The sequence below is a fragment of the Bombina bombina genome, chromosome 9 (assembly GCF_027579735.1).
Source record: "Bombina bombina isolate aBomBom1 chromosome 9, aBomBom1.pri, whole genome shotgun sequence".
NCBI classification, from domain to species: domain Eukaryota; kingdom Metazoa; phylum Chordata; class Amphibia; order Anura; family Bombinatoridae; genus Bombina; species Bombina bombina.
This window is the reverse complement of record NC_069507.1, coordinates 63,309,044-63,334,279: the sequence shown is the minus strand read 5'-3', so window position 1 is coordinate 63,334,279 and position 25,236 is coordinate 63,309,044. Positions and strand designations below refer to the sequence as shown.

Genomic DNA, 25,236 nt, shown 5'->3' with positions numbered 1-25,236 from the left:
TTACACATTTTCTACATAAATGGAAAGAGTCCACAGCTGCATTCATTACTTTTGGGAATTCAGAATCTGGCCACCAGGAGGAGGCAAAGACACCCCAGCCAAAGGCTTAAATACCTCCCCCACTTCCCTCATCCCCCAGTCATTCTTTGCCTTTCGTCCCAGGAGGTTGGCAGAGAAGTGTCAGAAGTTTTCGATAGTCTCTTATGGGGGTAGTACTCTTCGGCATGGGACTGGAGTTTTAAGTAGTCCTGTCAGCCTCTCAGTCAGAGCATGGGTGAAAGTTAGAGTCCGGAGATGCAGGGAAAGTCTTTCTGCGAAACCATCCCGACTCATATTAACAGCTCCACAAGCAATCAGCGTTGACGAGTTTCGCTGCCTGCTTTTTTCTCTCAAGTCCATGGCAGAAGCGACGCTAATATCTGTCACACTTGAAGGGCCGTGTTCCTGTTCCACGGCGTAGATTCCGGTAAGATTGTTTCATTTTACTTTCATCATGGATGTATTGTAATTACAACTGTTTATCCGAGAGGGGCTACAACCTTTCGGGGATAACTTTAATATAGGGTCTCAGTGAGGCTCCTTTTTGTATCTAGGAATCAAGGGATAATATCTCCTGAGGTGGGGTTATTGAACAGGGGGGTTTATAATCATGTTTGTTATGTGATTCTGTCTGCTACTGTGTAATGTTGCTTCGGCTCATGGCTATTTTGGAACATAACGGCCTATGTCTAGTAAGGCGGCCTTTACAGTTGTGCGTGCTTTTGCATGGACTGCACTGTTTTCCTTGTGACTGGGTGTGGCCACATTTTGGCTCTCCATTTCCATATTCCTGACCGTGTGGCGACGGAGAAATCCTGGTGCGCTGGTCTCTGGTTCCCTGGAGGTGGTGCCCCAGCCATTGGGGGTGTAAGGTGCCATTTAGATTTTTGTTATTGGTCCATTATTCTGATTTTTTGGAGACGGACTCTACTTCATGCGAAGAATATGAATTGGCCCGGGTGATACATGCCCATCAGTTATGTTCCGAATGCCGTTTTAGAGTGCTCTGTTCCTCGGGATTGGGGAATCAGGTGCCCACTGAGCCATCCGCCTCTGGGGATTCTATTTCCCACAAGGCAAGTTGCTTACCACCATCTCTTACTATGTATGCAGGTAACCCAAACGCTACTTATCCTTCTACGGAGTGTGGCTTGTTCCCACCGGAGGTTACGACACGGTTCCGCATGGCCATATCTTTGGAGCTGGCGCATCCGCACCTCCCGGGTGCTTACAATATTGTCTGTGTTCCATTAACCGGGGCTCGTTAGGCGTGGTATCGCCTGGTCCAGTTCAGCCCTCCTGGGGAGCGACTGCCCCTGAGGCCTCAGAGAGTCAACCTTCGGGGCCGGTGTTTTCTTATCTTGTCCCGGCGGAGGTATGTTGCACCTTTTGTTATAGACTGGCGCGCCTTCGTGTTCTACTGAGGCACATTTTTTGGCGTTGCTGGAGGATCCCACTCTTAATGGGTCTGGGGATTCTCAGTCTTCGACTGGCTTGCATGCATAGACATAAGGGGATGACGTAATCTTCTTATAGTATTGGTTATTTGTGTATTCTTTTCCAGTTCTGATGTACTAGTCCTATGCTGTCTGACTGTTCTTTATCCCTCCATCTCGGGGGAGAATCTATGTGGCCTTGACAGTGCTGGGGCCCTTAGTTTCAGGCTGGTCCTGGCTGGGTACAAATCCTTCTGTCTTTGAGGCCTAGTTTAGACACGTGGCGCCTTTTTATGTCCGGTGAGGGTGATCACAATATGATTTGTGTTGTTTACTTGTTTTATTTTACAAGTTTCAACTAGCATCCTGAGAGGACTTGATGCTCCGTGGTTGCTTAGGGGCACGGGGGATTGGTTCAGTCCTCATTCGCCTTTCAATCTAGTGGGCCGGGACTCTGTTGAGATCCGCAGCAACATGCTCAGTCGTTTCTGATTTTTCCGGGAACTAGAGTGTTCCTTCCCGTTGTGGGTTGGAGGTTTGGAGGATTTAGGTCCTTCATACCGCCGTTCTTATGGTTTTGCCTTTCATGGTCTCTTTGGAAGTGTCCTTTTAGGACTTGTTCCTTTTTAGAGGTTCTCTTCCTTTGGGTCGAGACTTTCTGGACTTTGTCCGTTTTTTCTGGTGGCTTTGGCTGCTTAATTAGGAAGTGAAGGCAGTGAGGCTATGTCTTCCTTCAGGAGTTAGTCGTCTCCATATGAGGGGCGATAGGAGGTGTTGTCTCTTTTTCCAAGCTTTTTGCTTAGGGGATGTTTTTCTGCCTGGGTTCGGGATGCTTTGCATTCTTCTCTCTTGGGTGTGGTCCTCTGGAACATTAATCTGAAAGGATTATGAAGACTAGCCTTTCTTTTCTACTCCTTCCTTCGGGTGACTCTGTTCTCGTTCTCATTTCCCTTAGTGTTGCCCTTGGGGCCTTTGGGCTCCAGAGAAATTTGGGGGGGTGTTGACCTCCAGCTAAGGGTGTTCTCTTCCCTTTGGGCTGGGAATTACGAGTGAGTCCTGTACCTGTTCTCCGGGTTCCCAGGTTTTCATCCCCTGTGAGGTATGATTGCTTCAGACGGGTATCTTGTGTTCCCTGGTGGTGTCGTTCGTTCTAGGACGATTCTGGGTCCAGGGTTCTTGTCTTGGATCCTTCTTGGATGTCTGGAGACTTATGATCCTGTGGAATGGTTCGGGACAACCCAGTTTTTTCAGGGACCCTATGTTGTGACATAGGGGCTAGCTCATTGGGCTTGCAAGCAGGAAGGCCAGAGTTCACATCCACCTTTGGGTACTGGTTATAAACTTTATGGCCTGACTTGTCCTTCGGACGGAGTGTGCTCCTCTTCATGGGGAGTTTTTTTCTCTTTTGGGTCAACAGTGGTGTCTGGATGATTTTTTCATTCGGTCCATGTTTTGATCATACTATGGGTTCATGTCTTGTGGACATGTACGCTGTTCTTATCTGTGCCCTTCTCTTTTGAGGGGATAGTTTGTCTTTCTTATGAGCTGGGGTTTCCTCTCTCTGGAGGGTCATTGTCCTGCCCTGTGTGTAAGAGGTTGGGTCAGGTGGCTTATTTCTGTAAGGGGCAGCATCTGCTGCTCTGTGGGCTCTGTTCCACTTGTTGGAAATTGATCTCTCTACGTAGAGACTGTCTAAGAGAGTTGTGACAGGTCTTCTTACGGATCTATTGCACTTTTCTCTGTTCCAGGTCCTAGGGGTTCTCCTTAGGAGTGCCTTATTTTGGAGCATCGGATTGGGTTGTTACCCAAGCTCTGTTGGAGTTGGTGAGTCCCCCCTTTTCTTTCCATTCCCTGGGGGCTTGTGGTTGGGGTCTTTCTGCCCTCCCTGTCTATCAGACATGTCTGTCGCTTGGGCTGGTCCAGTGTTGGAGCAGGATCTGAGATCTGTTGCTCTGCTAATTCGTCCTCTGAGCATTCAAGGTACAGTAAGCCTCTTTGAGTTTTGTCCTTTCTCCACGTTCAAGTTTGTGGGAAGGACTGGCGACTCTTAGATAGCATGCGACGTTATTCGCTGGTTAGTGGATTCTTAGCAATCTGAAGGATCCTATCTTCAGCTGCTTTCTACTTGCCCTGCAAGTATTTAAGTTTCAGGGTCATTTTTAGATGACTGCAGCGTGCAGTGTTTTTGCTTCAGGTGTTGTTTGTCAGACCTATCTGAGCTTGCTGCACGAGGTTTAGTTTCTGAATATTTCGGTATTCTGAGCTACCTTTTTGCGACTTGGAGACCTTCGTCTTCAGTTGCTTTTTATAGTGTGGTTGCACTGTTAGGGGATGATCCTCTCTCTGTTTCAGACTCACGGCCTTATCCTGTGGTTTCTGTATTTCTGGGGTCTGGGCGTTGCCTCCCCTTGTTTCTATGAGACTGGTTGGGTCTCTGTTAGCCTGACCCGGTTTCTCAGTTTTTTTGCTCTGTTTTTATTTAGAACTCGTTGTGCCCTTTTTAGGGTTTTTTTCTGGAGTTCCTTTTGCTAGCTGGACAGCTAGTTCAGCATACTAATGCACTGTGGCTACTCTGCACTGTAGCAAACCGAGGGTTAGATCCCCGGCGAGGTCTACTCAGCATTTTCTCCTTTCAAGGTTGATAAGATGAGCAACGCCTTGAGTCCCTTAAGGGGGATTAGCCGCGCTTTACAAGTACAATCATGTTTTCTCCGTGTTTTTTCTTCTTTGTGGAAGAATACGGTAGCTGGTTCCCTTTCTTTAGTAAGGGGTGTGTTGTTTGGAGACCGACTGAGTATTGTGTGCAGTTCTGGAGGCCATATCTTCAGAAGGATATTAACAAACTTGAATCTGTGCAAAGGAGGGCTACCAAAATGGTACATGGTCTAAAAAATAAAACTTACCAGGATAGGCTCAATGACCTAAATATGTATAGCTTAGAGGAGAGAAGGGAAAGAGGTGATATGATAGCAACTTTCAAGTACATTAAAGGGTTTAGTAAAACTGAGGCTGTGGGTATTTTACATAAAATGGAAAATTCAAGAACAAGGGGTCATGAGCTCAAGCTAAAGGGTAGTAGATTCAGGAGTAATTTGAGGAAGCACTTCTTTACAGAAAGAGTGATTGATTTATGGAATAAACTTCCTCAAGAGGTAGTAGCAACAAACACTGTGGGGGACTTTAAAAATGCATGGGACAAGCATAGGGCTATCCTACGAACTAGATAAGTTTATACTGTTAGGTAAGGTGGGGCAGACTTGCTGGGCCTATGGCTCTTATCTGCCGTCAATATCTATGTTTCTATGTTTCTATGACTGCTGGAGACGGTGTCTCCTGGAGGCTGTTGACTCAGTCGAGTCTAGTTCCTGCGGTCTCTAGCAAGGCTTGTGGACTATCTGCGGGTCAGTGTCCTTAGGCTTTTTCCTTTTTTTCAAAGTTGTTCTCGTATTTTGTTGGGTAGGGGTTTTCAGGCCTGGTGCCCTCAGAATGGGCTGCCTCTTGTACCCTCCTGCTTTTGCATTCAGTGTCCTCTATAGGTTGGGTATTGTTTTTCCAAAAGTAATTAATGCAGCTGTGGACTCTTTCCATTTATGAAGAAAAACTTAAATTATACTTATACTGATATTTTTCTTTTCTTCAGATGGAAAGAGTCCACAGCTCCCCGTCCGTATTTTTTCTGTGGGGCGTCTGTATTTTTAGTCTTCTGGCACCTTTTCACCCTGATATTTCTTCTACTGTTTTTTGTTCCCTCGGCAGAATGACTGGGGGATGAGGAAAGTAGGGGAGGTATTTAGGCCTTTGGCTGGGGTGTCTTTGCCTCCTCCTGGTGGCCAGGTTCTGAATTCCCAAAATTAATGAATGCAGCTGTGGACTCTTTCCATCTGAAGAAGAGAAAATTATCAGGTAAGCATAATTTAAAGGGACACTAAACACCAGAATTTTTGTTGCTTAAAAAGGTAGATAAATCCCTTTATTACCCATTCCCCAGTTTTGCATAACCAACACAGTTATAATAATATACTTTTTACCTCTGTGATTACCTTGTATCTAAGCCTCTGCAAAATGCCCCCTTATTTCAGTTCTTTTGATAGACTTGCATTTTTAGCCAATCAGTGCTGACTCCTAGGAGCTTCACCTGCATGAGCTCAATGTTATCTATGTTAAACACATGACCTAACGCCCTCTAGTGGTAAAAAACTGTCAAAATGCTTTCAGATTAGAGGCGGCCTTCAATGTCTAAGAAATTAGCATATGAACCTCCTATGTTTAGCTTTCAACTAAGAATACCAAGAGAACAAAGCAAAATTGGCAATAAAAGTAAATTGAAAAGTTGTTTAAAATTACATGCCCTATTTAAATCATAAAAGTTTTTTTTACTTGACTGTCCCTTTAATTTTTTTTAGCAAAATTATAGTTCAACATGCTATTTTTTTATGTAGATCACTTGCAATTGATTAATTGCGGATATATAAAATGCATGTACCTAAAAAGTACGAATATTTTCATATTCCTAACACGTCGTTTTATCACTAGTGATGCTGCAACTCTATGTTTAACACATAGTTTAATTACCTCTCTGGACCCGCAGAGCACTGCTAGTCCCTAGCGAAAACTGTTGTTGATCCAATTAGCAGCGTTAGTCGCACAACCTAGCTGTGCGACTAGCGCTGCTGATTAGATCAGTGGCATGCTGTACAAGTAGAGCATTTGATCACTTTAATTGCCCTTTAAAACTACCTGCTCAACACATGGAGCAATGTACTGGTAAGAAATGTAATTAAAGGGTTATATTACAACTCCCACATAAAAAGTTGGTTTCATGCCTATCCATTTTTCAAAAAACAAACCACTGTAATACATTTTGAAATATTCTCTATTAGATGGAAAATATTTGAGAATCATGTCCCTTTTAAATGGACACTAAAGGAATATATCAAAATTAAAATTTGATATGTGCATTTCCTTTTTAAATAAGAGCATTTTTGCAATTTAGTTCCTTTAGCAAACATGCTCTAGTAAACATTATTTACTGGTTCTGCAGCATATGCACATATGCTATTTATGACTAGAGAGCTGGCAGTATATAGCATCAGCCAAGCCACTGCTGGCACTCTGAGAAGGTGTGGTGTTTGAATGCTGGTGCACAGTATGCTGCTGAAAAAAAGTAATAACTTTTACTAGAAGCATTTTTGCTAATAGAAGTATATTTGCAAAGATTCTATTTCAAATTGAAACGCACATTTCATTTTTGACCTTTTTATCCCTTTAAAATCAAAATTGAACTGCCCATAAAAGGTTTATTTGTGCACATTGAAAAAACTTTGAAATATGCTTTCATTATTTATTTTACCTGCTTTTCCTGCAATTTATATCTGAAAATTTTAGTATTTCCATGGAGTTTAGAAAACTTCAGAACCCTCACTTTCCTTCATGCTTCACAGTGATTGCTTAATCAGGAGCTAATTTATATCTCTAACTGGCTACAGCAAAAGAGATAAGGTAAACAATATTTAAGACACCTTTCAAGGGCCTGGACTGCAATACAATACACATTTTTATGACAAAATTATTATAAAACATTTATTTTGTATTAAAATATTTTGCAATGCACTAATTAAAGGGAAATTAAAGACTGAATAAATGCTAGGTAGATTGATGCAGTCAAAGAAAAGATCAGTCTGAGAATAACATGTAAATGTATTTTTTAAATTTGTTAGCTGTTTAAATATTGACAAAATAAGTGTAAAATTTTAGCGTCTATAAAACAATGGGAGCTGCCATGTTGTAACTTAGGTTACCTTCTCTGCTGTGGCCAATTAGGGTCAGTTATAAATAGGTCGCTAGAGTGTGCAGCCAATGACTGTTTTGAATACAACATCGTTCTGCACTTCCATTTCTAACAGGAACTGAAAAGCTCACAATTTCAGAATGGAATTACAGGAAAAGGGAGCAAAATAAATAATGAAAGTATATTGCAGAGTTGTTTTTATATACGATTTATCATTTTATATTATTATCTCAAAGTGTTAAATGTCCCTTTAATTTCTGGTGCATAATAAAACATGCTTTTATCTCCCTTTAACGTACCGCTTAAAACACAGTCCTTCAGCAGTGTCAATTTTGTTACTTCTTTTGTTTCCTTTATTTCATGAATACCTTTTATTTGTCTATCGTTAAATAGTTTCTCTGCATATTTAGTTTCATATTTCTATCCTTTTTTCCCCCCTCTTCCTTTTCAATCCCCTGTCTCTAACTATCCTCATGCTTATTTCAGTCCGTCTCAAATGAATCCGGTCTCATCCTATCGTCAGGCTTCCTCACCTCATTCTGTCAATCACATATTTCTAGAAGAACATGCTTATATTGTTTTCAGGGTAAACATGTTAAAGGGATATGAAAACCCGACATTTTTTCTTTCAAGATTCAAAGAGAGCATATGATTTTAAACAACTTTATAATTTTATTTCTATTATCAAATTTGTCTTTATTCTCTTGGCTTCATTTGTTGAAAAGCAGTATGCTTAGGAGCAGCAGTTACTCAAGAATGGTATCCATTTGCAAGAACACTAGATTGGCAGCACTATTTCCTGTCATGTAGTGCTTCACATGTCTTCCCCAGGTATCTCTTCAACACAGAATATCATAGGAAACTAAGCTAATTTGATAATAGAGGTTAATTGAAATGTGTTTACAATTGTATGCTCTGTCTGAATCACACCATTTTTTGGGGGGGTTTCATATCCCTTTAAGTTTAATAATAGTAATAATGAATATAATAAAACAAATATGAACACTTTTACTCTATATCTAGTTATGGATCAGTCACATATAAATAAATAACAGTGCCTGTGTTAGTTAGGTAAAATTGAATATGATTATATATATATATTATAACAATTAGCCAGTGGCCCAGCACTCCAACCAAGGTGGTGTGTAGTAGACCTGGGTGCAATCTTCAAAATGTAGATATGTAGATCCGTGTCAAGAAGGGCACTCTCAGGATTTGTAAATTCAAATAAAAAGACTTTATTCATTCATCAACACAGAATAGTCAAATCAAAGATCTTATATGTCCTGATGAAGGCTCGGATAGGGGCCGAAACGTCCACTATTCTGTGTTGATGAATGAATAAAGTCTTTTTATTTGAATTTACAAATCCTGAGAGTGCCCTTCTTGACGCGGATCTATATATATATATATATATATATATACAACAATAGTGTGCTAAGCATGTAACTAGGTTCAGCAGTGAAATCTGAAAATACAAATAAATGAATTAATAGAAATACTGTGGCATATTTACCCCTTCATGGTCCGCCTTTGTGAGAATATGCCTGCAATGTTTTTTAGACACTCTTGTTCATGTATTATAACCACACCAGGTTGTAAAATGGAAACAAAGTTCAGATGTGATGTCATTTAGGGGACTTTGCACTAACTTAATGACAAGCCAATATATCACATGGACAGTGCCTGCACAATAATAACTTAAAGGGACGATGTATTACAATATGGTAAACTAAATGTAGTAAAAAAATAATATTTGCAATATAATCTTTTGTCCTGTAATTTAATTCTGCAAATAATGGGCTTTGCAGTTAATGTTAGATGTGGAGGTGTATCCATATTGCACTCAGCCATTGGCTGCACACTGTTGTGTCTCATTTATAGCTGTCTCTAATTGGCCTCAGGAGAGTAGGAAACGCAGGTTACATCATAGTGCTCAATGTATTAAAGGGCCAAGTCAAGAGCATGCAATTTTAAAAAAACATTACTATATACTTCCACTATCAAAACATGCACATTCTTACTGAGCATGTGCAGAAGTGCATTATATAATCATATATGCATTTTGTGATTGGTTGATGACTGTCACATGATACAGGGGGATGGAAAATTGGATTGGATTAAAATATTCTACTTCTCATTTCAAATTCAAAGTAAGCGCTATTACATTGTAGTTTTTATTGTGCATTTGTCAATGATTGTCAATCATTCAATTCTACTGTATTTAGTGGTCCTTTAAAGGGACATGAAACACAACATTTTTCTTCCATGATTTAAGTAGAACATACAATTTTAAACAACTTTCCAGTTAACTTCTATTATCAAATTTGTTTCTTTCTCTTGCTATCTTTTGTTGAAGGAGCAGCAATGCACTACTGATTTCTAACTGAACACATGGATGAGCCAATGACGATCATTATATATATATATATATATATATATATATATATATATATATATATATATATATACATACAGTATCTCACCCCTCACATTTTTGGAAATGTTTTATTATATCTTTTCATGTGACATCACTGAAGAAATGACACTTTGCTACAATGTAAAGTAGTGAGTGTACAGCCTGTATAACAGTGTAAATTTGCTGTCCCCTCAAAATAACTCAACACACAGCCATTAATGTCTAAACCGTTGGCAACAAAAGTGAGTACACCCCTAAGTGGAAATATCCAAATGGGGCCCACAGAGCTGGTGGATGTTAAAGACCTTGCTCTTCCCCACCTTCCGTTTGAGGATGCCCCACAGATGCTCAATAGGGTTAAGGTCTGGAGACATGCTTGGCCAGTCCATTACCTTTACCCTCAGCTTTTTTAGCAAGACAGTGGTCATCTTGGAGGTGTGTTTGGGGTCGTTATCATGTTGGAATACTGCCCTGCGGCCCAGTCTCTGAAGGGAGGGGATCATGCTCTGCATTCATGGTTCCCTCAATGAACTGTAGCTCCCCAGTGCCGGCAGCACTCATGCAGGCCCAGACCATGACACTCCCACCACCATACTTGAATGTAGGCAAGACACACTTGTCTTTGTACTCCTCGCCTGGTTGCCGCAACACACGCTTGACACCATCTGAACCAAATAACTTTATCTTGGTCTCATCGGACCACAGGACATGGTTCCAGTAATCCATGTCATTAGTCTGCTTGTCTTCAGCAAACTGTTTGCGGACTTTCTTGTGCATCATCTTTAGAAGAGGCTTCCTTCTGGGACGACAGCCATGCAGACCAATTTGATGCAGTGTGTGGCATATGGTCTGAGCACTGACAGGCTGACCCCCCACCCCTTCAACCTCTGCAGCAATGCTGGCCGCACTCATAAGTCTATTTCCCAAAGACAACCTCTGGATATGACGCTGAGCACATGCACTCAACTTCTATGGCGAAGCCTGTTCTGAGTGGAACCTGTCCTTTGAAACCTCTGTATGGTCTTGTTGTCCACTGTGCTGCAGCTCAGTTTCAGGGTCTTGGCAATCTTCTTATAGCCTAGGCCATCTTGATGTAGAGCAACAATTCTTTTCTTCAGATCCTCAGAGAGTTCTTTGCCATGAGGTGCCATGTTGAACTTCCAGTGACCAGTATGCGAGAATGTGAAAGAGATAACACCAAATTTAACACACCTGCTCCCCATTCACACCTGAGACCTTGTAACACTAACGAGTCACATAATGACTAATTGGGCCTAATTTGGACATTTCCACTTAGGAGTGTACTCACTTTTGTTGACAACGGTTTAGACATTAATGGCTGTGTGTTGAGTTATTATTATTATTATCATCATTTATTTGTATAGCGCCGCCAAATTCCGTAGCGCTGGAATTATTTTGAGGGGACAGCAAATTTACACTGTTATACAGGCTTTACACGCACTACTGTACATTGTAGGAAAGTGTCATTTCTTCAGTGTTGTCACATGAAAAGATATAATAAAATATTTACAAACATGTGAGGGGTGTACTCACTTTTGTAAGATACTGTGTATATATATATATATATATATATATATATGCAGCCACTAATAAGCAGCTAGAACCTAGGTTATTTGCTGCTCCTGAGCTTACCTAGATAAACCTTTCAGCAAAGGATAACAAGAGAAGGAAGCAAATTAAATAATATAAGTAAATTGGAAAGTTTTTTAAAATAGTATGCTCTGTCTAAATCATGAATGTCTAAATCATGAATGTTTAAAAGCAGCACCCTTTAGGCAGAGGGTGCTGCTTTTGAGCTCTCACATATGCGAGCCTGCATTCCGCAATGTAAGAAGCAACTGTCATCCGACCAAAGTCTGGAGCCATAAAGCATAAGAGAATCCTAAATTAAAATTAAACTTTCATGATTCAGATAGGGCATGCAATTTAAAACAACTTTCCAATGTACTTTTATCATAAAATTCGGTATTCTTTGTTAAAAGCTAAACCTAGGTAGGCTCATATGCTAGTTTGTAAGCAGTTGAAGACCGACAGTTTTTCACAACTAGACAGCGCTAGTTCATGTGTGCCAAATAGATTACATTGTGGAGTTAGTTATGAGTCAGTACTGATTGGATAAAATGCAAGTCTGTCAAAAGACGAAAATAAGGGGGCAGTCTGTAGAGGCTTAGATACAAGGTAATCACAGAGATAAAAAGTATATGCAAAACTGGGGAATGGGAAATAAAGGGCTTATCTATATTTTTTTAAACCATACAAATTCTGGAGTATACTGTCCCTTTAACCTACATTTTCAATGCACATGTCCTTAACTTAAATGACCTGATGAGCATATAAATGGTTAATAATGTCTCTATATATAGACATGAATAATAAGGCATAAATACGTACATCAATAGATTAATAAAACATTCTCTCTTCCTTACTTTAACTGAAAATCATTAAGAATTTAAAGCATCACTTCATTTTTAACGACTGTTGAACAGTGGAATAATTTGCTAATGATCAAAGGATATCACGCTCTGTCACTGAATATTCATATCGCCTCATCTCTCCTTTTGTGAGCTGGGAAGTGTGTGAAGATGCTTTTGCGCTAATTTCCTCATCCCCTTGTGTTTATATTACAAACTAATTATACGGTGTAATAGTTAACCCTTCATAATATCACACAGAACTGTCCTGCTATACAAGGATAGGTCAATATACCAATAATTTGTTGGGAGTTTTAGCTGGTAAGAGAATTATCTGAATCTACCCCTATCCCTGGTCATCCCAATAACATTTGTCACTAAAGAAAACATGGAAACAATTAATGACATGTTTGTAGGTGACTGGAGAATTACATTACACATAATAGCTGCATCCACAGGAGTGTCATATGGCACGGTAAAACAGGGAGGGACTGAGCAGCTGGGCAAATAGGACTTGGACCATTGGCCCAGCATTTAGGGGGGCACACAAATGGCATCTCCATGGCTTCAGGTGTGCTGCTTAAGCTTGGGTTGACAGTTGCCCTATCAGTAACTAAGTGGTTAGTGGGGGTTTATTGCTTGGGGGGCCTAGAGTGTGTGTGGGGGGGCCCTGTTGGCTGTCTGTCACTGTGAGGGCCATGGAGTGTGGGGTCTGGCCCTGGAGGTTGGGGGCCCTTTCTCTGGCCCTTTATGTTAGGGGTTCTGACCCTGTAGGTTTAGGGGCCCGGTGGGGGCAGGGCAGGGAGGCAGGCTACCATGTTAATTTGCATACATTTGGTCAGTGTGAGACTGCGGGGGCCCTTTCCTAATTTCTATTTCCCTGAAAAAACAGCACATTTTGATATCACTGAGAGAACTTCAAAACCCAATAAAAAAATCTCTGTTTTCTATACATAATGCTGGTTCATAGTATAATGCATTAGCCAGGTCTTTATTGTTACAAAGGTCACTGGGGACTTCCTACCTTACAGGGTTATCTCACAGTTTTGCATATATCTTGTGTCTGGGAAAATATTTGAAGCATTAACTTAAACGGACACTGAACCCAAATTTTTTCTTTCATGATTCAGATAGAGCATGCAATTTTAAGCAACTTTCTAATTTACTTCTATTATCGATTTTTCTTCGTTCTTTTGCTATCTTTATTGGAAAAATAAGGCATCTAAGCTAAGGAGCCAGTCAATTTTTGGCTCAGAACACTGGACAGCACTTGTTTATTGGTGGGTGAATTCATCCACCAATCAGCAAGAACAACCCAGGTTTTTCACCAAAAATGGTCCGGCTTCTAAACTTACAGTCTTGATTTTCAAATAAAGATACCAAGAGAATGAAGAAAAATTGATAATAGGAGTAAATTAGAACGTTGCTTAAAATTGCATGCTCTATCTGAATCATGAAAAAAATTGGGGTTCAGTGTCCCTTTAATTCATCACAACTTTAATTGAGTTTGAAGTGACTTATACTTCTCCATGTGCATTTCTAACCCTAAAGGTTCAAGTTTCCAGTAAAATCTTTTCTTTTACAAGATACGATGAGTCCACGGATTTCATCCTTACTTGTGGGATATGCCTCCTGGTCAGCAGGAGGAGGCAAAGAGCACCACAGCAGAGCTGTATACATAGCTCCTCCCTTCCCTCCCTCCCCAGTCATTCTCTTTGCCTGTGTTAGTGTAGGAAGAGGTAGGAGTGAGGTGTTAGTTTAGATTCTTCAATCAAGAGTGTATTATTTTTAAAATGGTACCAGTGAGTGCCGTTTTACTCAGGGTGTAGCCATATTCCTTGTCAGTCTCTAGATAGCAGAGCTACAGGTGGCTTTAAAGCATTGGGAACTGGTGGGATTAATTTCTCACTGCGCCTCCCATACTGTGTGCTGCCCTTTTTCCTGATGGTCTTAGCAATTATTAACTAAGGCCCTGCATGTCTCCACAGAATGACAGGAAGAAAAGAAGACTTCTTGATGCTGTGGGACTTTCATGCTGTTGATCAGCACTAAGGTATGTGCAGCTTTAATTTCTGGGACAGAATTACCTCAGACACCGCTGCTATTTTACCCCTCTGACTTCCTAAGTGTCACATACACCTCAGGGTTTCCCTATTATCTACATGGGAAGATGCGGTGGCGGATGTTCAGAACATGGGAATTTTGTTTGATTCATACAAGCAAAGAGTCTCAATAAATTTATGGGGCACTGAAAAAATATCTCTTTGTATTTAGAGTGGCTTCTTATGCGCAACTGTGTGGACTTGACGCTGGGGACCCTCAATTGTCAACATGAGTTTTTGTAGACTACAGTGTAGGGGTAGTTGAGGTTCTGGACCGTGTGTTGGGTACATTTTTTATTGTTTAACCACATGGTGTTATTCAGCTACTTAGGCTACAGCATACGGAGCGCGTTTTTTTGGCCGTTTACACGGGTGTGTTGGTTCACACCCACGATGGGCGGAGTTAGCTTTGCACGCTCTGGCAAACCGCGCAGTTAGTCTCTACAGAGTCCTTACAGGAAGCGTATCTGTTTGCTAGCTGCCAAGACCGCGTGGTTATCTATTGAAGCAAGCGGTCTTTGGCAGGGTAAACTTGGGGACTGAGATATCGGAGTCCCAAGGAGCAGGTAGGCGCCTCATCAGGGTGGAACAAGGAGTTCCTTAGCGATGACAGAAGTTGCCAAGATAATTCAGTGGGCGGAGGCTCACTCTTGTTATCTGTCGGCGATCCACATCCCAGGTGTGGACAACTGGGAAGCGGATTTTCTGAACAGGCAGACATTTCATCCGGGAGAATGGGAACTTCATCTGGAGGTATTTGCCAACCTGATTCTCAGATGGAGCAGGCCGGAGTTGGATCTTATGATAGATCCATAGCGTTGCAATGTGATTCTCCTTATCTTATTTTTCATTCTGATAAGGTGGTGTTACGTACCAAACCTGGGTTTCTTCCTAAGGTTGTTTCAAATAAAAATATTAATCAGGAAATTGTTGTTCCTTCCTTGTGTCCTAATCCTTCTTCTAAGAAGGAGCGTCTGTTACATAATTTGGACGTGGTCCGTGCCTTGAAGTTTTACTTACAGGCGACTAAGGATTTTTGGCAATCGTCTTCCTTGTTTGTCGTTTTTTCAGGGAAACGTAGGGGTCAGAAAGCTACGGCTACCTCTCTTTCTTTTTGGCTGAAGAGTATCATCCGTTTTGCATATGAGACTGCTGGACAGCAGTCTCCTTAACGAATTACGGCCCATTCCACTAGGGCTGTGGCTTCCTCATGGGCATTCAAAAATGATTCTTCTGTTGAACAGATTTGCAAAGCTGCAACTTTGTCGTCTCTTCACACTTTTTCCAAATTTTCCAAATTTGATACTTTTGGCTCGTCTGAGGCTGTTTTTGGGAGAAAAGTTCTTCAAGCAGTGGTGCCTTCAGTTTAGGTTCCCTGTCTTGTCCCTCCCTTTCATCCGTGTACTATAACTTTGGTATTGTATCCCACAAGTAAGGATGAAATCCGTGGACTCATCGTATCTTGCAAAAGAAAAGGAAATGTATTCTTACCTGATAAATTTGTTTCTTTTACGATACGATGAGTCCATGGCCCACCCTATTTTTATATGACAGGTCTTTAATTTTGTTAAACTTCAGTCACCTCTGCACCTTGGCTTTTCCTTTCTCTTCCTAACTTCGGTCGAATGACTGTGGTGCTCTTTGCCTCCTGCTGACCAGGAGGCGATATCCCACAAGTAAGGATGAAATCCGTGGACTTATCATATCGTAAAAGAAACAAATTTATCAGGTAAGAATAAATTTCCTTTTTGTGTGAAAAAACAAATATAAATAACTAAGTTGTGCAATAATTTGGGAAACTTATTATTATTTTCATCTTCTCCTGGAATCCCTAGACATTTGTCTATGTCAATTCGATAATAGAAGTAAATTAAATAGACTCTTTAAAAGGACATGAAACCCACAATGTTTCAGACAGAGCATGCAATATTTAAAAAGTTTCCAATTTACTTCTATTATTTGCTTTGTCCTCATGTTATTCTTTGTTGAAGAGAAATCTGTATAAGTAACGTGCGCATGTCTGGAGCACTAAATGGCAGGAACGAGTGCTGCCATCTAGTGTTCTTGCTAATGTGTAACATTGTTGTAAAACTGCTGCCATATATAGTAGTACTGTAGACGCATGTACACTCCTGATCTTACCTTCTTGCTTTTCCAAAAAAGGATAACAAGAAAACAATGATAATTTGATAATAGAAGTAAACTGGAAAGATGTTTAAAATTGTATGATTTATCTTAAGCATGAAAGAAATTTTTTGGGTATTATGTCCCTTTTAACCTCTTAATCCAAAAAGTTGTATATATATGTCATGCGGTACTTTGCCTATTGTACCTCATAACCAGTGACGGAACTATCAGGGATGCAGAGGTCGGGACTGAGACCGGCCCTGGAGGTCCATCCTCAGGGGGGCCCAGCTTCAGCACAAATTTTTTTTTATTATTATTTCTGTTTTTGTCTCCTGTGCAGTAAGGACATTGTGCCTTTGAGGTAATACGCTGACTGAGAATCTTGCTGTGCTAGAGTGGAGTACAGCGGGAGCGCATTATTTGATCAAGCGCATCACAGTCATCCCCTCTAGTCTCACCACCCTCTCAGCAGCCCCCGGAGCATGTGACCCGGAAGTACAGTATGTGGACACAAGCATCAACAAGCACGCCTCCGTGCGCAACATTCATTTTGTGTATCTCTTATTTCTACCCCTATATCGGTTACCTTTCCTCCAAATATCTTACCCCTGTCCTGGACATGCAGCCGCCACCACCACATAGGCTGAGGAGCAAAAGGAGGATGAGATGAGGCTCCAAAATGGCACTTTTGCATCTTCCCTGTCCCAATGCTGGTACACTGCATTCAGCAGGCAGAAAGTAAGAGTGGTAGATAGCATTACTAGCTCCTAGTCTTCAGAAGAGGAATCAATGCCTTGCAGTCCTTTCTGGCCTGTAAGGGGTTAAAGCATCCTTTTAATATGTGTAGTCTTTGTGACCCATAGACTGGTGTAGAAGCATGACTTCCTTTATATTAGTCTTATCAACCAAGTACTCTTGTGAAATATTAGTGATGCGCATAACCCAATTTTATTCTGAACCCAGTCATTCTTACTGCAAACTGTTAATAGATACTTAGGATGCTTTGGAATGGTTTTGTTTGTGGTCTTTAAAAACAGTGATTAATTCATTGCAAGGTTGGCTTACATTATGGTTAGAACACATGGTATTGTGTTGCTTGTAGTAAATTATATATTTATATAGTAAGATTGCCATTTTTAATATATTGCTATTTAAAACCAATAACCCTTTCCATGGTTATTGCCCATTGATGATTTTGGCTGTTAAAGTTATTTGCACCTGGATTGGTGGACTGGTGAAATAGTTTTAAATAATAATTTGGCTAAGATATTTACTGTTTGTACCTTATATAATTTCACAGTCCATCTAAAAATAGCTCTATACATTTCACTATGTTTTATGTTAATTATGAGATATTGCACCATACACCACTTATCCATTTCTTGTTATTTATGGTCATCATCTTTTTGTTTGTTTGGTTTATTATAAAACTAAGTCAGTGATGGAATTTTACAAGACCATTTGAAAGTCCATCATTTGTCAATGCCATTCAAGAGGCCACCAATCACCCATCTTGGCTGTTTATGTTTTTTTTTTATGTTGCTAGATTGATATGAAGGTGTCCTTGGTCTCTACATCTCAAATTGTTTGTTTTATCTGGCTCTTGTACAAGTGTTTCTAGTGCACGCCCACATTCATGTATTCTTCTCAAATATTTTTTGTGATGTGTCCCTGATTCAGTTCTAAAGTGAAACCCGAAATAAAAAAAAAAAGAAAAGTATCAAATTCACATTTTTTTTTTTGGGGGGGGGCCTTCTTGTATTCTTGCACCTAGTTACGCCTCTGCGCATAACATATATATATACGTCTGAGCTGCAGGAACTCCATCACAGCCGAGAACTGGAGTTCCTGAGTGAGCTCCAGGCACCTGCCTGCATATGGAACTGGAGCACGATTGGTGCACCGGTTACATATGAAGGCATATGCCTGATAATTACAGACAGTGACACTGTGTGTGTCACCATCTGTAACAATCAGCTTCTTGTACCGGCGGAAAGTGCAAGAGGGAAGGTGGGTAGGCAGCACAGAGACAAAGGGGGAGGGGCTCTACGCTACAGTTTTTTTTAAGGGAGAGGGAGGGATGGTAAGCTACACTACAGAAAAAAAGGGGAAGGGAGCATAATTAATGATCACGGGGAGGGTGGAGGTAGGGGGCATCACTACACAACAGAAAAAAAATCTAAATAAATAAAAAAAATAATTTAAAATAAATAAATAAACTGGGTACTGGCAGACAGACATTTTTTTTTAATATGATTTTATCCGGCGGTCAAATGGTGGCATCAAATATACCAAAATCGCCCTAGGTCAATACCTTGCGTTGTCTACTTAAAAAAATATATAGTTTTCATAGGTAAATCAAAAACTCTATTTCTGTTTAATCAGAGTGATCGCAAAAATGCTAAAAATTCTCTGGTACTTTGGGCAAGTTTTTCTCTGAAATTCCTGGTAGTGAAAGGGTAAATTGCATGCTGCTGAACCATTAAAGGGACATTAAACACTTTGAGATGGTAATATAAAATGATACATTGTATATATAAAACAACTCTGCAATATACTTTCATTATTTATTTTTTCCTATTTGCCTGTAATTCCATTCTGAAATTGTGAGCTTTTCAGTTCCTGTTAGAAATGGAAGTGCAGAACACTGTTAAATCCAGCACAACCATTGGCTGCACACTCTAGTGACCTATTTATAACTGTCTATAATTGGCCACAGCAGAGAAGGCAACACAAGTTACAACATGGCAGCTCCCAGTGTTTTATAGACACTAAAACTTTACACTTATTTTGTCACTTTTTAAACAACTAATGAAACTTTAAAAAATACATCTACATGTTAGTGATGGACTAATCTTTTCTTTGATTGCATCATTCTATCTAGCATGTATTTAGTGTTTAATGTCCCTTTAAAGTTTAATTCTGACATTAAAAGTTTTACAGGGAATTATATTTTGAATTTAGTGTCCCTATAATGTTAAAGGGACATAAACCTCATATGCTAAATCACTTGAAACTGATGCAGTATAACTGTAAAAAGCTGACAGGAAAATATCACCTGACTTGAGCATCTCTATGTAAAAAAGGAAGATATTTTACCTCACAATTTCCTCAACTCAGCAGAGTAAGTTCTGTGTAAAAAGTTATACTCAGTTATTGCCCAGCTGCAGGTAAAAAAAAAAAAAAATGAACAGCAGCCAATCAGCATCAGTAGTGCTGAGGTCATGAACTATTTTTCTGTGATCTCATGAGATTTAACTTAACTTTAATGAGATTTCATAGTAAACTTCCTTACACTGAATAGGGAAATAGCATGAGAGTGCACGAGGCTCAATCCCTTAGCTGTCCTGGGACAGGCATACTGATTTGCTGCTTAGAAGTCCTTTACAATGGGATGTAGCTATTGAGGAACTTTTGAGGTAAAATGTCTTTCTTTTTTACATAGAGATGTTCAGGTGATATTTTCTAGTCAGCTTTTTACAGCTATACTGCATCACTTTTAAGTGTTTCAACATTTGGGTATCATGGCCCTTTAAGAGGTGGATCTATTGTTGTCTTAGACTTCACAGCCAGAAATTAACTAAATTTGGTCAAACAACTTGTCAAGTTCATTTTGAAACTGTGAAACAAAATCTTGCATTACAATTGATATATCTTTAATATATACTGAGGATCTTGACATGAATGTTTTTCCTTGCTGTAGTTTATTGACCCTCTCTAGTACCTGACATTACCTTGATAATGCAGTGTTTACTGAATGTGTGAACATAAATACTTTTTATGAATTATATGATTTATAGCTGCAGGTTATATAGCTATGGGAAGCAACTGGCCTATATAGCTTTGTCAGGTTTATAGAGATGGAGTCTCTAAGCCCACCCTTTGGGAGACAGTCTGAGAAAACATCACCATGGCAACCAGTCTCCGTCAGATTCTGCACAGACACACACAAACATACGCACACACACGTCCTGACAGGCGCACCCGATCCTACACCGCAGCTCTCCCACCACCCTGGAGCGAGAGGTAATTCTGGGGTCAGGGCGGTCTGCATTAACCCTATCAGTGCTGCAATAAAGCACCAGTATTTCACTTTGTTCCCCCAATCGATAGAGATCATGTATTTTGGTTAGACTGACAATGCATTGCACTGAGGGGGATCTGAATCAAATAGGCTTTAGCAACTGTTTTCCTTTTTGTGCGCTGTAAAATGTTGTAAATTAACATGTGTGGCAGTGTCTTTTAAACCCTCGTGGGAATGAAATGGTTAAACCACCTGTCTCGTATATTACTTTAATCTTAAATGTTTGTTTATTCCTAGATATGTTATTTCATTTACAGAGTAGCACCTTTCTTTTTGTTTGGGGCTTATTCTGTAATATTTTTGGATATGTACAAAAAAATTGTCATTTTTAAATATTATTTAAAAGACCATTTATTTTTTGTAGATAATTAAAATTTTACTGGTTATATTTGTATTATATTTTATAAAGGTTGCTTTAATCCATTTGCTGCAAGAGATCTGCATAAGTCTATTCTCCAGATTGTGCTCCTTTGTTAACTAAACAGGGCAGGCTGTGGTTTCTTTCCTTTATGTGTTCAAGCTAGAAAGCATTTAAAAAAAAAAAATATATATATATAATTTTCTTCATTGTTCTTTTGTTCTTAATTGTAAAAAATATTGTTGCAAAAAACCCCAGAAAACATCACAAAGGACTAAAAGATCTTTAAAAGATATTGAATATTTCATCAATTAGGTTTCAGTTTTGATGTCCTGTTCTGACATGCAGCAATATAAAACGATGCAGATGCATAAATATTTATCGAAAATGTACGTCTTCAGTTGATTTTTTTTTTTATTTGATCTTTTTTTTTTTTTTTTTTTTCTCTGCATCCAAAATGTCCTAGGTTTTTTTGCAGTACTCTATGAGTCAGTGCAACAATTTGGTGGTTTGTTTTTCCGATATAATTTGGAATCTTTTCTTCTATAATGTAGCTTTCTGCAAATATTTTTTTCTATAATAAAGATAAATCATAACCAAAATATGTTATTGTTTTAGTGCATGAGTAAAAATTCTGTGAAACATTTAAAAATGTAATGAAAAATATATATTTGTTGCCTTAAAACATTGTTACATTAAAAAAAAATATATATATATTTATAGAGAAGCATTTTATGTCAGATGGCATCTGTAGCTTTTTAAAGGAATAGGAAAGTCAAAATTAAACGTGCATGATTCAGATAGAGCATGTCATTTTAAGACACTTTTAAATTCACTTCTATTTTCAAATGTATCCCTTGTTGAAAAAGAATATGTACATAGCCTACACTAGTGGGATCTAGATGCTGATTGGTGCCTGCACACATTTGTCTGTGATTGGCTAACTTGCAGTAGTGCAATGCTGTTCCTTCAGCAAAGGATAAGATAATGAAGCAAATTTGATAATATAAATAAATTGGAAAGTTATTTCAAATTATATGTTCTATCTAAATGAAAGAACATTTTGGGGTTTCCTGTCCCTATAACTTCCTTGAAAGTAATCTCTGTGATTACATGCATTCTTGTGTCTACAGCATGAAAGACTTTCTGTTAGCTAGTTTGTCCACTGTATTTTTGTAATGGCCACTATAGTCAATATCATCTAGAAATAACTTAACATGATTGGTGAGCCAATCAGAAGAGGCAGGAATATATAGCTTCCAATAAATGGCTGAGGCCTGCTGAAGAGCTACAACGCTCGTGGCTTCCAAGTAGACTTTAACTGGGGTTCAATGGCTTTGGGGTATGGAGGGGGTTTAAACTTTTAATAAATACATCTGCATTTTATTCTCAGGCTATTTTTTGCTCTGAATACATCATTACTTTTAGTATTTATTTGCTGTTTATTATTACAAGAAGTTCCGATGTAAACACTATTAGTAGAAATTAAATCACACGATCGTCGATGCGATCACGTGATTTCAAGGCCAGGAACTGATCATGGGGGACTGCCTACACTGCTAGGCATGCCCCCCTGGCCGGTCCTTGTCTTCGTCAAAGGAGGAAGCTGCAGGACGCGGTATAACGTCATTAAAGCCCAGCTCTGTTAGGATGGCATGGAACATTCTAGTGGCGTGAAGGGGTTAATGTAACCCTTAGCACAAATTTTCGCATGCAATTTATTCCCTATGTATTGTATTCCTCAACATCACCATTAATTGTAAAAACAACATAAAACCCCTATATATATATATATAAACGTATTCTATTATTAAAAAAAGAGGGAAAGTAGTCATATAGCTACATTGGACCTCAGATCAGACCCCCATTGCCTGTAAGTCATGCCAGTTATATGCATAGTAGACATCAAATTAAACCCATTATTGTGAAGCACATATCTGCTACAAGGCCTTCGATCAGATTGATGTAGCCCCTGACATCTATAAGCCAACACTGGACATCAGATTAGACCTTTCTTCTGTAAGCACTGTCAGTTACTGTATATTAATGTCCATATTTTAAACATATTTTTATTGGGCAAGCAGTTTAAATACTGGAATGTTTGACACCTGTTTGACACCTGCCAGCCTTACCCCAAATGATTCAGACAGATCATATAATATTAAAAAAAAGATTTCAATTTACTATCCTCATTGAATTCTTCTAGGTAGGTAATGTGTGCAGGTCTAGTGCACTACGTGGCAAGTGCTACCATCTAGTACTCTTGCAAATGTATAGCATTCTTGCAAAACTGCTGCCATGTAGTGCACGTTAACGCTCCTGTGCTTTCCAACCTGCTTTTCAATCAAAAGAATGAAGAACGTTTGATAATACAAGTAAGTTTGAAAATTGTTTAAAATGACATGCTCTATCTGAATCATGAAAAAAAATTGTTTTTCATATCCCGTTAATTCAGCAAGCAGCCATCTTGGCTTTACTTTGTAGCATGACGTTTTTCTTAAAATTGGCAAACGGAACCTTTCATGCCAATCTGGGTCAGATCTGAAGAATAACCCTGCTGAAGTACAGGCATATGTGGGCCATGTTGGTTTGCAGTTAGCATTTGCCCTCAAGTACCAAGATTAAGATATCCTTCATTTTTAACCTGATGTTAGGAAGATGGATCTATTTTACTCTTCTTGGTGTCACAATATCCTGCAAACACATTTAGTAGTGAATGAGTTAGGGGTTATACAACCGGTAAAATACTTCATAGTACGATGCACATCACTGTTTAACCCTCTTGTGTGCATAGGCCTTTAGTAAATTGCTGTTCATGGTATACTCACAACGTCTCATTGCTATGTTCAATCTTTACAGAAGCACTGCAAGGTGTGAACATGAGTGTTAAAGAATTTATCATGTGCCAGTATAGCGGCTGTTCAGGTGACTAGCACAGTGGAGGAAGAAATGGGAGCTTGTGGGGCATGAGGATTAACATAGAATATGGAAAAAAGTTAAGAATACAACCTCTTGACTTGTATTAAAACTTTTTTATATCTTACTATCCTTCACCATATTTTATGCATTGGAAGGTACTGACGAAAATAAAAAAAAAATGATTTATTTGATCCTCCCCAACACAATTTAATGGAACATAAATACATAAATATGTATAATACTGTTTTTTTTTTTTTTTTTTAATGTTTTATTTCCTTCTTAATATGAGGAGAGTACACAGCTTCATTCCTTACTTTTGGGAATACAGAACCTGGCCACCAGGAGAAGGCAAAGACACCCCAGCCAAAGGCTTAAATACCTCCCCCACTTCCCTCACCCCCCAGTCATTCTTTGCCTTTCGTTTTGCAGAGGGCTCCGTTTGAGCCTAAGCATTCGATTGACATTAAATTACTATCTTGGAAGATTCTTTTTCTACTGGCTATTGCTTCAGCATGCAGAGTTTCTGAGATGATGGCCTTGCAATGTGAGCTTTCTTACCTAGTTTTTCATGCTGATAAGGCTGTTCTTCGTACTGGGTTGGGTTTTCTTCCTAAGGTTGTTTCTAATCGTAACATCAATCAGGAGATTGTGGTTCCTTCCTTGTGTCCTAATCCTTCTTTGCCGAAGGAACGGTTACTTGATAATTTGGATGTGGTTCGAGCTTTGAAATTCTATCTTCAAGCTACAAAGGATTTTAGACAGACTTCTTCCTTGTTTGTTGTCTATTCTGTGAAGCGTAGAGGGCAGAAGGCCTCTTCCACTTCCTTATCTTTTTTGTTGAGGAGTATTATTCACATGGCACATGAGACAGCGGGACATACGCTTCCTCAGAGGATTACAGCTCATTCTACTAGAGCTGTGGCTTCATCCTGGGCCTTTAAGAATGAGGCCTCTATGGAGAAGATTTGTAGGGCGGCTACCTGGTCCTCCTTACATAACTTTTCAAAATTTTACAAATTTTATGTTTTTGCTTTTGAGAGAGAGGTTTTGCAGGCTGTGGTGCCCTCAAAATAGGGTCCGTCTCTCCTTTTTTACCCTCCCGTTTTCATTCAGTGTCCTCTAGAGCTTGGGTATATGTTTCCCACAAGTAAGGAATGAAGCCGTTGGCTCTCCTCATATTAAGAAGGAAAACATAAATTATGCTTACCAGATAATTTCCTTTCCTTCTGTATTAGGAGAGTCCATGGCCCCCACCCGTAGTCTCCGTTGGGCAGACCTAAATTTTTGTTTTGTTCTTCCTGCACCATTTATACCCTGATATTTCTCCTACTGTTCCTTGTTCCCTCGGCAGAATGACTGGGGGATGAGGGAAGTGGGGGAGGTATTTAAGCCTTTGGCTGAGGTGTCTTTGCCTCCTCCTGGTGGCCAGGTTCTGTATTCCCACAAGTAAGGAATGAAGCCGTGGACTCTCCTCATACAGAAGGAAAGGAAATTATCTGGTAAGCATAATTTTTGTTTCTTAATAAACAGTA

At 39.5% G+C, this 25,236-nt stretch overlaps 2 protein-coding genes across 3 annotated transcripts in view; one reads left to right on the top strand and one right to left on the bottom strand.

Moving 5' to 3' along the window:
* The window catches only part of LOC128639908 (uncharacterized), a 205,391-nt gene that overhangs the window by 22,691 nt on the left and 157,464 nt on the right, over positions 1–25,236 (bottom strand). The window contains exon 1 of the mRNA XM_053692164.1: positions 8,780–8,860. Coding sequence (XP_053548139.1) covers positions 8,780–8,787 — 8 coding nt within the window. The 5' untranslated portion in view covers positions 8,788–8,860. Of the gene's footprint in view, positions 1–8,779 lie in introns of the transcript that reaches the window.
* The window catches only part of CALY (calcyon neuron specific vesicular protein), a 98,418-nt gene that overhangs the window by 4,978 nt on the left and 68,204 nt on the right, over positions 1–25,236 (top strand). Inside the window, exon 1 of one of the 2 annotated variants that reach the window (XM_053692168.1) lies at positions 20,283–20,369. The exons of the other annotated variant lie outside the window; for it this stretch is intronic. The gene's annotated coding sequence lies outside the window, so the exon portion shown is untranslated. Of the gene's footprint in view, positions 1–20,282; positions 20,370–25,236 lie in introns of those variants that run through there. 2 annotated transcript variants of the gene reach the window in all.